General features: G+C 41.7%; 1 protein-coding gene across 3 annotated transcripts in view; it reads left to right on the forward strand.

Moving 5' to 3' along the window:
- TP53BP2 (tumor protein p53 binding protein 2) overlaps positions 1-16,975 on the forward strand; it is a 58,618-nt gene that overhangs the window by 11,129 nt on the left and 30,514 nt on the right. For all 3 annotated transcript variants that reach the window (XM_059467307.1, XM_059467305.1, XM_059467306.1), the window contains exon 2: positions 12,817-12,964. In XM_059467307.1, the coding sequence (XP_059323290.1) occupies positions 12,817-12,964 (148 nt within the window). The remainder of the gene's footprint in view (positions 1-12,816; positions 12,965-16,975) is intronic.

Raw genomic sequence — 16,975 nt, forward strand, 5'->3', positions numbered from 1 at the left:
GGTCATTGCCATGCAGCAGGGGTGTGTACCCACCCAGAGCTGGTGGTGAGCTGGGAAGGGCTGCCCTTCTGCAGAGGTGTGGTGTGACATTACACCTAATAAATTTAATAGTAGGATGCTGCTCAAATGGATGGTCTTGTTCCTTTGGTTTTCATCCACACCCAAAGCCACGTGGTTTTTGTAGCTTCCCTTGAATTTAGTAAGGACCTGAGTGATGGTTTGTAGCAAATAAAGGCAAAAAGGAGCTAAAAACTTCCATGGTGGAGGTGATTTGTCATGGGGCTGTGCAATCAGAAATAATGTGGATTTGGGAGGGTTTTGGTGTGCCTCAGCTCTCCATTGGGGAGCAGTCAGATGATACCTTATCCTCTTCCTACCCTTATGGTATTTACAAGGAATGCCCCAACAAAGCAGGAATGAAACATCTGACTCCATGTTCTCAGAAGTCTAATTTATTACTTTATAGTACTACATTATATTAAAGAATACTATACTAAATTATACGAAAGGATACTTACTGAATGCTAAAAAGATAATTATGAAAACTCGTGACTCTTTCCAGAGTCCCAACACAGCTTGGCCCCATTTGGCCAATGAGTCAGAACAACTCACACCAGAATCCAATGAAACAATCACCTGTGAGTAAACAATCTCCAAACACATTCCACATGTGAGCACAACACAGGAGAAGCAAATGAGATAAGAATTGTTTTCCTTTTCTCTGAGGCTTCTCAGCTTCCCAGGAGAAAAATCCTGAGTGAAGGGATTTTTTCAGATAATGTGAATGCCACACTCTCCCTTGAGAGTTGGTAATACAGGGGAATTTCTGCACCATCTTTGTGTGTTGTCACTCATTTCAAGAATTAAATTGGACTAACAAAAACATAGCATTTACTCTGGTGATATTTAGAAGATGGAGCAAGGAAGCCTCTACATTGTAATAGCAAATATGTAGGAAGACAGAGCAGATTTGGAAAGTGATAAATAGGTACGCTGTTGTGCTGTGTGGTCTGAAATTGCTAGTTTGGGTTGGTTTGGTTGGTTTTTTGCTTGTCCTGCAGGTAGATGGCTGAAGAGCACATTCTGGAATTGGAGCACAAAGGAGATGTCAGCCCAGGCTGTGATGGGCTAAAATGCTTTTGAATTTACCACTGTAGTAATGCATTTTAGGGTACCAGACTGGTCAGCTTGCATCACAGAACAGCCCAGTGTGTCCTGTGACTTTTCCTGCACTGGGATTAATCTGTGTGGTTAAATATGTCATTGTTTCAGCTGCCAGGAATGGTGTGTCCTCTGACCTACCTGTGTGTGTCATGAGTGTTTTGGTTTGGAGTGTTTTATGGAGGTAGGACACAGGTTTTGACAGCTGTTTTCCTGGAGGAGTGACTAATACAATGTGTTTTCGGCAGTGTTTGGCACAGAGCTCTGTGAAGTTGCTGGGTTTGGAGTAAATGAGTGTTCTGTGCTTTTTTTTTTTCCCTGACTTGCTGCATGATTTGTTTTGTCTTGCTGTTACATCACAAATCTTCTGCTCTCTTGTTCTTTTCTTTTTTTAATACCATTTTAGATACGTTGACTCACAAAAAAAGAAATTCCTCTCTTCTGCTTCCATACCCTGCCCTCCCCCATAGGTGCTCCCACCAGCACAGCCCCCTGGTATCAGTAAATAGAATTTAAGTTATAAATGTGCTTGATATATGGGTAGGCGCTTGCTGTATGATAAATGTGACTTTGCCTTGTGTCTTCTGGTGGGCTGAGGTAGAGCTGCTTCCTGGTGTGAATGCTGATTGTCTTTTTATTGGTAGATTATTACAAATTGGCAGAAAAAGCAGAAAAGGAGAGTTTTTAAAGCCAGGAAGAGTTGGTGTCTTAGGCAGTGGGAGGTGTGGTGTGGGCGGGAAAGGTGCCAGATCCTGTGATAGCCTGTGTTGTTTAGGTGTAGGTGGTGTTAAAAATGCTTTTATCCCTGATGCATATCTATTCTTGTTTTTCTCCAGGAAGAGTCTTGTCTTATACAAAATCTTTTTTTGTTACCAGGAAAAAAAACTGGGCTTTCTTTTCATTGTGAGAAAGTACCTGCATTTTAAAGGACTGTCTTGAGATTTGCAATTCTCCCAAGTCCCCACAGGGAGCATTTACTGTGGCCCCTTTTTGGCCTCTGGCCATGTAGGAGGCTGAAGGAACCATAACACTTATTCCCAATGGGGGGAAGCTCTATTACAGCAAGAGCAGCCTACTTGCTTTTTTATTTTCCTTTATGAAATTATTACTACCTTTTTTTTCTTTTGTACAAAGACTTCCTCTGGGTTTGACGTAAGTACAGAAAATTGAGATGATTCAGGCTTGAGCTTGAGTTCATAACCCCACTCATTATGCCTGGATGTTGCTTTGGCTTTAGGATCATTGGGAACAGCCCATGTTTTGGTGCTGAAGAATGGGAGGAGGAGCAACTGGAACCCCCCTGTGATTATGTTGGATGAGTTGGAATGCTCCCCTTTGCTGTAGTACATATCTATTGTAAGAATTACATGGTATAATTTTTTATCTGCCTGAAAATAACATTAATTTCATTCTGCTTGTGTATGAAATGTTCATAACTTAGTGCTGAATGCAGAAGATGAGGCAGAGTCTGCCTGAAGGGGCAAACCTCCAAAGATCTAATTCTCCTTTGCCAGCTCCAGGAGGAGGAGGAGGAGCAAGCTGCAAGTAGGACACCAAGAGTACAACCCAAACACCACGTGTGGGCTTGCTGTTCTGACAGCCAGCTTGCAGGAGTTGATGGTAAAATGTCCAGCAGTGCACAAGTGGTGTCTGCAGGGATCCATGAGGAAGGATTTGGGGAGAAAGGGAAAGAGTATTTTGGGGTGGAAGGGAATATGTTGAAGGAGAGGAGCTGCACAGATGGCAGTGACAGGGATCTGTGAACGTGCTGCTCTGTGGTGTAATGTGAAGAATATATGCAGGGTTTGTTTACCCTGGATTTCTGCAGCTGTGTAACTACATTGGTGCAAATTCAAGTGGATCCAGGTCTGAGCAGAACGAGCTGTGGATTATTGGTGTTGGCAAATGTGTGCTCACTAAAAGGCTGTGGTTTCCTACATGTGTTACTGAAACCAATGTATTTTATATATTTTACAGGCCAATTTGTTTGGTTTTTATACTTGTATTGGGTTTGTATAGCCAGGTTTTGGTGGGGGAGGGCTACATGGGTGGCTTCTGTGAGAAACTTCCAGAAGCTTCCTCCATGTCCAGCAGAGGCAATTCCAGCCAGCCTCCAAGATGGACCCACTGCTGGCCAAGGCTGGACCAGTCAGAAATAGTGGCAGCACCTCTGGGATAACATATTTAGGAAGAAGCAAAAAAAAAAAATATTGTGCAGATGTAATTATGGCTGGAGAAGAGCCGAGTGAGAATATGTGAGAGGAACAGCTCTGCAGACACCAAGGTCAGCTCAGGAGGAGGAGAAGGTGCTCCAGGCACTGGGAGTGAGATTCCCTGGCAGCCTGTGGTGAAGACTGTGCTGAGGCACCTGTGCCCCTGCAGCTCCTGGAGGTCCGTGGGGATGCAGAGATCCACCTGCAGCCCATGGAGGAGACTCCCACTGGAGCAGGGGCATGAAGAAGAGGCTCTGAATGGGCTCTGAACCTGCGGGAGGCCCATGGTGGAAGAGGCTCCTGGAGGAGACCTTCAGACCTGTGGAGAGAGGAGCCCATGCTGGGGCAGGTTTCCTGGCAGGACCTGTGGGGCAGGCTGTGCCTCTGAAGCACTGAGCTCTGGAAGAGTGACCAACCTTGTAGCAGTTTGTGGAGAACTCTTACCTGGCGTGGTGGACTCACACTGGAGAAGTTCATGGAGATCTTTATCCCATGGGAGGGGACCCTCACTGTGGCAGGGAAGGACTCCTCTCCCTGAGCAGCAGCAGGAACAGCCTGTGATGAACTGACCACAATCCCTATTCCCATCTCCCTTTACTGCTGCTCTTTCCAAGCTAGAGCTGGAAAGGTGGGGGAAAGGTCTTATTGTACTTCTTATTTTCATGCTCTGAGTTTTTTAATCACAAATCCATTTAACATCTCTAATTTCAACCTCTTTTGCCTGTGACATTTGGGGGATGATCTCCTTATCTCAATGTATGAGTCCTTCATTATACTTTGTCTCCCTCATTCATTTGCAGAGGGGAGTGATAGACAGGCTTTGGTGGGAGCCTGGCATCCAGTCAGGGTCAACCCACTACAAACTTTCAGATTTTTTTTTTTCCTACTAAATGCTGATGTTGCAGTAGATCCTTGCAGTGTAAAAGTATGGGTGGCTTTAAAAGCCTCCTTTGAGATTTTCTTGCCTTGTGCCTACATGGTAGCCCAGCCAAGGAGTGGGGAGTTAGGTTGCTCCTGTGCTGAGTGTTCATCCAAAATACTGAGCTTTATTTGCATAGACCTTTCTGGTGTCTGGCTTGTGGGAGGACTTTTGCTTTCTTGTGTATGAAAATGCCTGAAGAAAAATGTCAAGCTGGAAAATGTAGCTTGGGTTCAAAGTAAAAGTCTTTGTTTGGAAAGCTCTGAAAGACTGGGTGCATAATGCTCAGCTGAAAGAAGGGAGGATGTAGGTCAGAAATCCTGTGTTTACCAGTCCTGATAGACTTCACAAAATCAAAATTGCTAATCTAAGATAATGATTTTCTACAAGATTTGGCAGGAAAATTGTTATTGCATATTCCTCATTAGTGAGTCTGAACTGCAGTGCCGAGTTCTGTTGTTGAGGTTGCAGCCCATGAAGTAGAATGAGAGCAAACATCCATCCATTAATTTCAGACAGTAACAATACTTAGCCACAACTTGGAGCTGTTTCCCTTGCAGCTCTTCAGATTCCCATCATGATTATTCAGATTATTCATGATTATTCAGATAGAAATGTAATGTGGCATTTGTGCTGTAGCCTTTGCCCACTTGAACTAGCATATACCATAAGCAGATGGCTTTGATTCTGTTCTCTCTACACTAAGGAAAAGAGGGAGGAGGAAAAAAAGGAAGGGGAAAGCTTTCTCTTTGAGGAATGGAAAAATGAGCTGAAAGCAGCAAAGTGCACATAGATGTACGTTGTATTTTAAGTCCTGGAAAAATTTGACATTTTTGTTAAAGATAAAATACAAATGCATAACAAACTTATTGTTTAAGTAAGTTTGTTATTTAAATAATACCATGCCATTGAGAGTAAAAGCTCAGTCTTGTTTTCTGCTGTGATACAATGAGAAGGGAAAAGGGCTGTGCTTTGTATAGACTGGGAATAATCTGAACAATCCCATGGTGCTTCCTACTGTACTCCACCTACCTTGCATCATAACTTCCTTTCCCATATTTATGGCCCAAAGCCAGTGCAGAATAAACAGAGTGGAGTGTGAGGAGATGGCAAGAGCTGAACTCTCTGTGTTTGGGTGTGGCTGGAGGCAAGCACTAAACTTTACTCTGCATTTCTCTTGAACCCTCATTGAAAAGGATCAGGGATTGCAGGCATCCCACGTGCCTGTGTTCTAGTAAGTCTATTATTATCTTTGCTTACCTTAATCTTTTGCTTACCTTAATCTTTAGGGAGGATGTTGCCTGTGGAAGGACGGTTTTCAGGGTCTGGGGAAGTTCATGCAGAAGAATGACTGAATTGCTCTGTTGTTGTGGTGTGGTTTGCACTGAATGGAGAGCTGTAACTGTGCACCAGCTCTGACTGCTGCTTCTCACAACAGGAAAATGTGCTGTTGTGCAGGCTGTCTTCTGTTGTTTAGAAAGTTGCATCAAGTCAGCAAAAATATCTGTTTTAGCCACTGATTTCTCTGTAGCCATCTGGGAAGGTGCAGCATCATTCCTCCCACTAGGTAAGATGCAAGACTTAAATTTAAAACTCTTTGTATGGAGGGGTTTTGTATTTATCAGGGAAGGCTTAGTAGTAGTTTAAACTGTGGGTAAAAGCAGTTATTTCTCTCACCTGTACTTAAAATGTGATAGTTAATCTATTAATTCTAAAATTTCTATGTTGCTAGTTTTTCAGTTAACTAAAACTAGCTTCTAAAATTACATTTTAGTTCAGGATTTAAGTTCCTAGAAAAAGATGTAAATTAATTGAAAAGACCTAAGAGAATGACTTCTAATTCCTCCTTAAAAATGATAGCTGAGAAAATTTGTTATGTAAGCTAAAACCATTATTTAGCTGTGTTATGGAAATGAAAAAATCTTGAACACAGGTAATGAGTGCTTGAAGGGATTAAGTTTCAGTCTGAAATGCAGCTAATAAAGAATGTGCTACAGAATGATGTTATTAGCTCTGATGCAAAGTAACAAAATGAATCAAATTTTCCAGAGGCAGTTTTCCCTTTTTGGCTATCAAATAATGGGATTGGCTCTGCTGTTTTCTCCTTGTGTGCCTCAGTTTCCCTGCCTGTAAAGTAGGAAACTGCTTGCTTGTGTCATGGCTTCCTGCTCATAAAGTGCTTTGAAGCTGAAGAACAGTGTGTGAATAGATGCCATGGTTTGTGTTGTATAGTGCATGCTGTGCAGGAAGCCTCCATAAAGTTAGGAGTCCAGACAATAGTGAAAAATAGGGTTGTTATTTTTGTAATATATTCTCTTCTTGATTATGTTTTATAAGGGACTGAGTTTTGCTGATTGTTGCCCATTGCTGACATTTTATGATCAGAGTTAAGATTTTTCCCTAGAAATGTGGGGCGGGGGGAAATGTGTCCCTTTTAACTCAGGTAGTTTCAGGAATTAATTAAGTGTATTTTAATTTACATCATGGCCCATATAAGAGTGTTCTTCTGAATATTTGAAACCTGAATACTTGAATGCTATTAGTGTATGAATTAGAAAGTATCCAATTTAGCACTCTTTTAATTCCAAAGATGTGACATCAGCTTTATAATAACTAAGGAATAAGAGAAGTCTGATCCTTGCAGAAACACCATCAAAGCTGAAAAGTAAATTGCATTTCTATTCCCCCCACTTTAATCAATAATTGAGGCCTTCTGATCTAAGGAGAAGAGTGGTTCAAGGCCTTTGATGTGAAATGATATCTTGTTGGATGGATGGGAATTATAAGAGTTGTGTTTGCTCAGGTTAGTTTTTGGAAATGGTTTCTTCTGGATTTGGATTTTTAAAAAAATTACTTTGTTTTTAATTTTTGTTTTGTGTGGCAACAAAGCAGGAGCCAGAATAGAGTGTGGTCATTGGCTAGCTCTGTTAAAGTGCTGGGCTTAAATATTTTACTTTCAGTTGAAAATGCATTTGCAGATGTTGAGACTTTTGTATTTAATATAGTTGTAATTGTATGAAATGTTGTATAATTATATGAAATGATCCAGTTGATGAGCTCAGCAATGAATGGGTCAGATTTTCAGGCAAAGGTAAGGCTGCTTGATGTGCAGGAGAGAGATGGAGGATTATAAAGTAGCCCATGATTTTCTTTAATTGATGCCCTCTTCTGTCCTTCTTTTGGTTGCTTTCCTTACTAAGCTCCCTTCCTGTTCCTGGGTGTGCTACAATCCTGACTTAGTGGCTGTAGTTGGACTTCATTAATAAAAAAGTTGAAGCAAAATGATACATTTTGTGCTGGGGGTACTCAAATTGTACTTCACACTAATGTGAATTTTTGAAATATTTGTGACTTGTGGTATTCACGTGCCCTCTAAACAAAGAAAAACTATGAAACAAGCAGAGAAGAAAGAAAACACAATTCTTATCTTGCTTGCTGTGCCTATGTTGTGCTGAAGTAAAATGCAATATAAAAATTGTTTACCCAAAGTAAAGATGTTTTATTCCCTTGGCCTATCAGGGCTGAGAAAGTGTATAAGTGAGACAGTCACAAAAAAATTCAGAAATAAACGCAATTCTGTGCAGTTGTAAACAAAAGTGCATAGCAAATTCAGTTTAAATCAAATGTACATAGTGTAGTATAATAAAGTAATTCATTAACCTTCTAATAATATAGAATTATTCTTCTATATAATTCTAATAATAAAGTCAGATCCATCATTCTCTTTCCCGTTTGTCAGAGTCGCTTTTGATTTACAATATTTGTGACTGAGGTGTCAGGCTTTTTTGGGACACAAAGTCCTTTATGTTCAGTACTCTGCTTTTCCATCCAGCTGTTTGGAAGTCAAGCACTGCAGTCATTCCTTAAAAAACTCTCCCTTGCTTCAGCTCGTGTGACCTTGGGCTTCCTCTGGTGTCCTTGGTGCAGCCGATCGAACTGCCTCATTTGGTGCCTCCATAACTGCAAACTTCTATTTGCTAAGCTGGAGCAGAGTCAGCTGGAATTTCTGATGTGATTTTAAAAAGAACTGCTTCAGTAGATGCACAACACCCCTGGTTTCTCCCAACGCCCCTGGCTTCTCCCCAGTATGCCAAAGTACTGCAGTGCTTTTATGTTTTAAAGCTTTTCAGTACCTGTAGAGAGCATGGTTTTGGGCTGGGAAAAGAAGGGCAATCTTTTAGTTTAGACCTTAAATTAGGGATCTGAGTCCTGTTCGAAAAATGCTTGGTGTGTGTGCTGGGAATTCATAAAACTCAATTTTTGTAAAGGAGAGAAAAACCCTCATCCAAGGCTATATGGAATTATCAGATGTTTCAGTAGTTGCTTTCATGCTGTCTTTAAAAAAAATACAACATCTGATTGAAATTTGTCTTCCTTGTTTTTTTTTTTTTTTTTTTTTTGTATCAAGTGCTTAATTTATGCCTAGTTTCTAGCTTGAAACAGAATTTTTCGTATGTTGGTTTTTTCCCCCCTGAAATTGCTGGATGTTTGTATACAACTAACACCTTCAGTTTCAGGGAGGAGTGAGAAACTGTTTAATGTAAGGATTCCAGTTTATGAACAAAGTGTCCTGAGAGCGCTCATGTCCTTTGTTTCTTGTTGTCACCTAGCAATAAAACAGTGATACAAACTAACTGCTGGGGTGGGTAGTGAATGGCACGGTTGAGCCATTCCCAAGGGAAGCAGGAGTGAGTCCTGGGGATCCCAGTTTGGGGTGGTGCCAGGCACAGGAGCCACCAAGGGCGATGAGCAGCGCTGAGAAATCACAGCAGGCGTTTGGTTCATATCAGCTTCTTCATCTTTCCCTTCTTCACCTCTCTGGGAAGAGGCATCTCTGTGATGGATGCTCTCTGGTCAGCTTGCCCTAAGCTCCAGGGTACCCCAGGAGGCCTTGCAGGTGAGCAGGCAGTGGTGGTGACAAATGTGACACCATTTGGTGCAAGAATAGAACAACTACTTACAGAACTTGATCATCTCAGCATTGCCTCTGGGGCTGAAGGGAAGCAGGATGAGAACATCAGTATCATAACATTTTAGTTGCTTTAGACTCCAAGGACTTGAAGGTATGTTTTTTAGGGAATTTGCAGTTTGGTTGCTTTTCCTTTCCTTGGTTTCTAGAGTATATGGGCTAGAGGTGATGCAGACACTCCCAAGTCCCAGAAATGGCCCCACACAGCAGGTCTGAGTGCTCTTGGCTTAATGTATTAGTAATTATCCTGAGCATTGTGGATGGAAATGGCAACTCGTGATCCTTCCTGTGTAGTGTCTGTATTGCTAAATCCCAAGGATTAACAACTGGATATAGGCAGGCACACTGAAGAGTGAACAGCCCAGCTAGGGTCAAATTAGGTCTGCTTTGTGTATAATGCCATGGTTTGTATAATTTTCTCTTAATTCCCATCTGTGAGCTCATCTTTTAAATTAACAAATGTTGTTGCAGACGCACAGCCTGTGCCATTTCTGAATGGCATTCCTGTTCTGAATACAAGGTTGTACAGCATTAAATGTGAAAAGTTGAAATGTTTTACACACCTATATAAAACTGCTGTAAATCTATTTGGGAACTTCTTTTTTATTTTATACTTTTCTGCCCCAGTAATTGTGGTTGAGAGATACTCTTACCTGGCTGCACTGACATCCTTCACTGCCAGGCTCCTCTAGGGGAGTCAGAAACACTGCAACATGTTCTGTGACAAAAGATTAAAGCCAAGTGTCAGAGTTCCTGCTTGGAAAGCTTTGTCCCTTAATTTAGGTCACCACCTCCTTGTGCTGTCGACAGCAGAACCCATTGTCCCATTGTGCTCATCTTCACTATATAGTAAATGTGTGGTAAACTGATCTTACCTACCTCCACATTCTCTCTCCTACTTTCTCTCCTTACAAGCTCCAAGTTTGGCTTTTTGTTTGGTTTTCTTGTTGATTTCTTGGGTATTTTTCCCCTCCCATAAAGTACCAAGGAAATGGGTGGGTAATGTAGCCATCAGGCAGTGTTGAGCTTGCTTTCAGCTTTTTCCTCTCGGTGAATATCTGTAGAAGGTTTTCAGGAATTGATCAGAAACCTTTGTCTTGGGGAGCTGGGCAAACCCAGTGGTCAGAAATTGTGTGTTCTTGGTGTAGTGCCAGGGTTTAGAAAACACTGTTTGCAAATGTTTGCACTGCCAGGAGTGGGTCACATACCTGCAGTCTGTGTAACAAGATGTGCAGAGTCTGGAGTGCTTTTGTCAAAGCTTTTAAAAGAGTAAAGGCACTCTCTCATATAGGGTTGAAGGGGATCTTGGCACTCAGAATAGCCCTGGAAAGGCTTTGGAGACATCAGGAATGTGCATGTGCACGGTTGTATTCCCTGAGAGTCTCCAACAGCAGATTCCTAAAGCTGTGAAACAGATGGAGCTGAATTTCTCTTTGCAAAGGCATTAAAAATCTCTAATTCCATAGTATTTACACAAAATCACAAAAATAGTGCATGTAGGAATGGCTTTGTTACTCTTAAAAAATGATTATTTAAATTCATTTAGAAGGATATTTATACCTCTCCCCTCTTGTTTGATTTTGCCTCCTTTTCCTCCTCTTTGACCTTTTGAACTCTTGCTCCTAAGGATGTATATCCCATTCGCCCTTTAGAAATGAGGACAGGCAAGGATTTGTATCTTTTCTTGAGAAAGCACCTTTTCCATCTGTATGAAAAATCCTGAATTGTATAGGCTGCTGTTGCAAATGCTTAGTGGAGCAATTGCTTTCTGGATATATTTGATATTTTTTGCCTTGCTGGGGGCCATGTGAGTAACAGCCAGTTGAGACTGAAGTTGAGAATTGGTCTCAAGAGAACTGACATTAATTTTTAGCTAGCAGCTAAACTTTGATAGCAGTTTAATATTAATAGCATGTAGTGAGATGGTGCTCAGAGGCAGTAATCATCAATGTTTTCTATCAGATATGGCCACTGCCTTTTTAGAATGCTTGTTTAGTAGTTGTGGCAGGAAAGACACAAGCCAGAACATCTGTGTGGTGTGTATAAACAGAAAAACCAAAGATAAGGAGCCTTCTCCAGTTGTGAAGAGGAAGCCAAGTAAAATATCCTTGGTTTCTTGGGAACGGGGTTTGGGGGCTGAGACTAAGAGCACAGCAAGTTCACTTGTGTTTTTAGGAACTTTTCTATGAAATGTGTTACAAAAATGCAAATTGTGTTTCCACTTCACTACCTATGTGGTAAACTCTGGTGGCTTTTTATACCAGATGTAATTACCATTGTTTTTCACTCTTGGTGAACTCTAGTTGACTGTTCCTTCCTCTTTTGTCAAATGATTGCAGGGTACATACACATGTAGTAAAGTGAGAGGAGTTCTGACAACATCACCTGAAGAGGGAAGGAAGGAGCACCAGGTCCAGATTTAAAACTGAGTAATTCTCTGACACTGTTGAGTCAGGGACAGATGAAATGACTCCATGATTCAGAAGGTGAAAAAGCAAGACTTTATTAAGAGATGGCATCCTTTTATAACCAGGATTGCTAAGGTGAAACCTGATTGGTCTCAAAGTAAAAACCTTTCACACTCTTGGTGAACCATGAATAGCCCACTCTGAAGGTACATACCTATGAACAGAAAGAGAGATCTTTTTTTTCATTTGATGCCGAATTTTGCCCCACAAGGCGAGAATAACTGCCTAAGAGACTCAGCTTAAGTCTAATAAGCAGGAGGTATTTTATTGCGACGCGTCGGGGAAATCACAAAATGGATTTCCAAGTTTCCCGTAACAAAGGCAGGCCTTTTATACAATTTTTGGATATAAGATTACATCAGATCATATACATAATCATATCTTTGCATGAATATTCATAAGGGGCGTGGTGTAGGCAGAGTGTGGGCGGGGACACTTCTTTTGAGGATCTTCTTGGTGGTCATTCCGGTTGCCTTCATCATGGGCTGGGGTCTCCTGATGAGTCTTCCTCTTTAAACTTTTGAACTTCTTTCCTAATTTGGTCAATCCCAGGTGTACTTGGCTCGGTCTGTATGGCTTGGCAAAGTTCTTAGGGTCAGTTTGACATTGTTGGCTCTGATCATGCTTAGCCCATCGCTTCTCCTATCCCTATCTCTTTCCTGTCATTGTGTTCCATGTTTTAGCTGATTAATTGCTCTATGTGTTTCCTAATACTATGCCTTTTTCAAATGCCTCACATTCTATGTTTTAACTCATCATTTCTTGAAGGCTATCTGTTTTGGGGCTTCACATTCTTCCTCTCTTAAGTTTCCCAGGCCTGAAGCCTGGGAGAATTCTCTTTGATTGAACTGAGAATCTCCACAATCCTCCAGCAATGTAATTTAGTTGAGCAGGAGATTATTTTTGCAGCGTCTCTTTTGCTTATACCTTAAAGAAATTTGGGGTTGTTTAGACAATTGTACCCACTGTAGTTGATAAGATGTTATCTGTGTGGGAAAGAATGCATTTACAGCAGGCTGGGACTCCAAGGTGCAGCCTGCCTTTGTGTTGGAAAGTAACCACGTGCTGTTTCTTTGTGTGCTGCAGATGTTTCTGACCGTGTACCTCAGTAACAACGAGCAGCACTTCACCGAGGTGCCAGTGACCCCCGAGACGACCTGCAGGGATGTGGTGGAGCTGTGCAAGGAGCCTGGGGAGAGCGAGTGCCACCTGGCTGAGGTGTGGTGTGGCTCAGGTAGGTCAGGCTGGCAGCTGCTGAGCTGCTGGGCATCCTCTGCTCCTGACAAGGTGGCACATGGGCAGATGTGGAAAGATGTGATCCTGTCCCAGAGAGTTCCTTCGTTGCCATTTCATTGCTTTCTTCATCACACTGGCTGTGTGATAACCCACCTGCAAGAAGGGTCACATGTGCAAAACTGAGTGAAAAGCAAAAGGGAGCTTGAACATGGAGATGTTTCTGTGTCTGTGCAGCCCTTCTGTGACTCAGATGAGTCTGAGGGGTGTCAGACAGTATTTTTCTCTTCCTCCTCCTCCCCACAGTGGGATTCCAGCAGCCTTTATGGGGATTTTGAGGTACTAAGTATTGGTAATTCTGTGACTAGTTCAAAGCAATTTCTTTACCCCACAGCCATTTTCACTTGCAGTAGTAAAATAAAACTTCCTTTTTCTGATGGCACCTTCAGTGTTACCAATTGCATTGAGTGTGTTAGCAGAAGTAGTGGGAGTTCCCTGGTGTGAAGTGCTCTAAAGAAACTGGGTGACAGGGAGGATGGAGAAGCTACTTCTGGCTGTCCTTTCAAGCCTGTGGAAAAGGGGTTTGTGCATGTGGCTCATTGTCACTTTTTTCTTTTTCTATGTTCTTCTGATCTTGGGAGTTCAGATCTCCCAAACTTGCTGTGCTCCATTGGAACTGGAGAATATATGAACAAAAAAACCCCTTAAAATATTACTTATGTCTCATGGCTTAAATGGGAAAGGACACTGGACTATCTCCTGTCTCCATGGTACTCACTGGCTACTGGGAGCCATCCAGAGGCATAAGATAGATGAATCCCTGGCAGGATTTTGAGTAATGAAAAATAATTATGTCTAAGCCAACCTTTTTGAGATGCTTCAACAAGATTATAAAAGAGTCAGATGATAAGGGCTTATATTTCTGTCTTCCTCTGCTGTTATCTAAGGCTCGCATCTGTTAAAAGAAGTCTTTGGTGAGATGGATGTTTGTTTAATGCTAGGAGATACCTGAGTTGTCTCTTGATATTTACTTGCTTCTGACAGAGATGTGATGTTTCTAATATTTCTAACTTTAAAAAATGGAGCAGAATTTTTTTCTTCTCCTTAGAAATAAAGAAGCTTTACTTCATCAATGATAATAAAATAAAATCAACAATTCATCGTGGAAAGAGATCTTCTAGGAATGTATTTTAATTGTTCATCTTTGTCTGAATCAACACAATACTGAAGTCTACAGTGAAAGGGAAGTAAAATAAAGGTTTAGGTAAAACTACTGAATTTATACTTAACCTTAATGCCCACACCCTGTTAAAGAGCACAAGTGGTTGTGGTGAGGGACAGGGTTCTCCTGTTGGTACTGAAACTGGGGCTGTGTCAGAGTGGGCAGCTCCTCTTGTGTTTCCTGAATCTGGATTTTTGCTTGGCTTTTGAGATGGTGGTGTAGCATTTGCTATAAAGGGCAGTGAGATTGTCCTGAAATCAAAGGACAGCACCTCCAGGAAGAGGCAAGTGAAGTCTGCCACTACTTAGGGTCCAAATGTTCTGCTTAAGCTGAAAAATGAACTTTAAATAAATTATGTGGTGTTTTATTTATACCATCAAATTATCAGCCTTTCTGAGGCTGGAGGTGTAAGAAAATAATCTGGATACAGAAACATAAAGTGAAGCAGATAATTTTTTCCTGAGATGAGTCTTGCAGAGACATCATGAGACACACAAGAACAGATACCTAAGACAAAAAATATTTTGTCCCTTTTTACAGTGAAAAGTTTTACAAGATCATTGAGCCAGCCTTTGCCCAAACACCACTATGCCAACTAGACCATGGCACTAAGTGCTGTGTCCATCTGTCTCCTGAACATTTCCAGGGATGGTGACTCCACCACCTCCCTGGGAAGCCTGTTCAAATGGTTAACCAACCTTCAAGTGCAGAAATTCTTCCTGGTGTCCAACCTTACCCTCCCCTGGTGCAGTTACCTGGGAGAAGAGGCCGACCCCCACCTGGCTGCAAGCTCCTTTCAGGGAACTGTGAGTGTGATAAGGTCTCCCCTGAGTCTTTTCTCCAGGCTGAACAACCTCAGTTGCTCCTCATCAGACTCATGCTCCAGCCCCTTCCCCAGCTCCATGGCCCTGCTCTCTCCAGCGCCTCCGTGTCCTTCTTGCAGTGATGGCCCAGAACTGGACCCAGCTCTCGAGGTGTGGCCTCAGCAGTGCTGAGCACAGGAGGACAATCCCTGCCCTGCTCCTGCTGCCCTCATCATTGCTGACACAGGCCAGCAGGTCAGTGGCCTGCTTGGACACCCTGGCTCATGTTCAGCTGCTGTTGACCAGCACCCCCAGGTCCTTTTCCACTGGGCAGTTTTCCAGCCCCTCTGCCCCCAGCCAGGAGCTCTGTTTGGGGTTGTTGTGACCCAAGGGCAGGGCTCAGCAGTTGCTGGAGTTCCAAATACAGTTCCCAGTTGTACTGTTAACAAAAATGCATTTATCTCAATAGCATTAAAAGATTTGAGTACTGCATTCATGCATGTTGCTTTGGATGAAATGTGTCTTGAGCATCTGTGTAGCATCCAGCAACAAGCATTTGCAAGATGTTTTCATGTATATTTAGGAATTTTTTTGGCAAGGGGAGGAGGCAGTGAGGGAGAGAAATACTTTTAGCTTTTTGCTAATCTCATTTTCGATGTCAGCAAAGTTTTCCATCTTATTCTGCCAGGATTAACCATGATTTCTGTTTTGTTTGCATATTACACTGAACAAATTCAACTGCTTTGAAACAAACATGGTGCAGGACAGCTAACCTCTGGGGGTAGAAACAAGAGATTTGTGTTGGAAAACGACTTCTCAGACTTCAATTACTGGGATCCTTCTTACATCACTTGTTTCTTTCTTCTTCTGACACTTGCTCAGGAATTTTAGCTTCTATTGTCAGACCTTATTAAGTCTTCTTTGAAAGATTGCTGCAACTGTGCTGGAGGCACTTTGCTCCCTGAAGGGGATAAGTTTACTACTCTCCCTGTCCTCCTAGTTTTGCTTGAAATTTGGTGAATATCAAGGCAAAATTTCTTAACCTTCCTATTATTATCCGAATTCTGTTAGACAGTTACCTTGCCTACTGTGGAAAGCAGCCAAAAGGAGTGCATGTATAAAGATCTCCTTTTTTTTCTCTCTATGAGACAGACAGGAAAAAAAAAAACCAAAACTGATTGTCCATTCTTCTTGAGCTTTCCAAATGTACATTTGTTTGGTATTTGAAAATCTCTTTGACCTTCCTCTGAAGCCAGTGAGTGGTATTGACAGAATCCTTGTGTAAAGGGCATCTCCCTTGATTATAGAGTTTCTGCTGAAGTATTGCTGAGCTGCTAGAAATCTGCCTCATAAGCCTGCTGTATAGCCTTTAAGACAAAAATCTGCCAGTGGTGCTGTTGATTTTTTTTTTTTTTTTTTTTTTTGTTGTGTTTTTTTCCCTTTTTTCCCTTGAATTAAGGTTTAGCAGATGAGGAATGTTTTCTGCTGTCTAGACAAGTAACCGCCAAGAGACAGCTTTTTCTGTAACAGTGACCTACTTGCTTATTCTGTAGAGCTAATCTCTTCTGACAGTCACTCCAGAAATTCTCCTTCCTAGATTGCTTGAGCACAGCTGCAGCATTTTCATTTAAAGAAACACTTTTATGTTGAAAAGAGCTTTCCACATACTGCAAACATGTTAGCAGCTCCTTTTCTAATGGAACTGAAAACATTTATACTTAGTGCCAACGATTTTTCCTGCTGAAAAGATGATTTCATATTAAGACAGTGACTTTTTGAAAGACTTTATTGAATATGAATGAACTACTCTGATTTCTTTTTTCTCTCTTTCCCCTCCCCTTGCTTAAAAAAAAAAAATGAAAGGAAACCACCAACAAAAGCAATGTCAGGAAAAATGAAACTGGTGCAAAAATGGTGGTATTTAATTTCATTCTTTGTTTGCTTGTCTTTATTTCTCAGGCCAGGAACAATATCTTCTGCTTGTCTG

The sequence above is a fragment of the Ammospiza nelsoni genome, chromosome 3, assembly GCF_027579445.1.
Source record: "Ammospiza nelsoni isolate bAmmNel1 chromosome 3, bAmmNel1.pri, whole genome shotgun sequence".
Classification (NCBI taxonomy): domain Eukaryota; kingdom Metazoa; phylum Chordata; class Aves; order Passeriformes; family Passerellidae; genus Ammospiza; species Ammospiza nelsoni.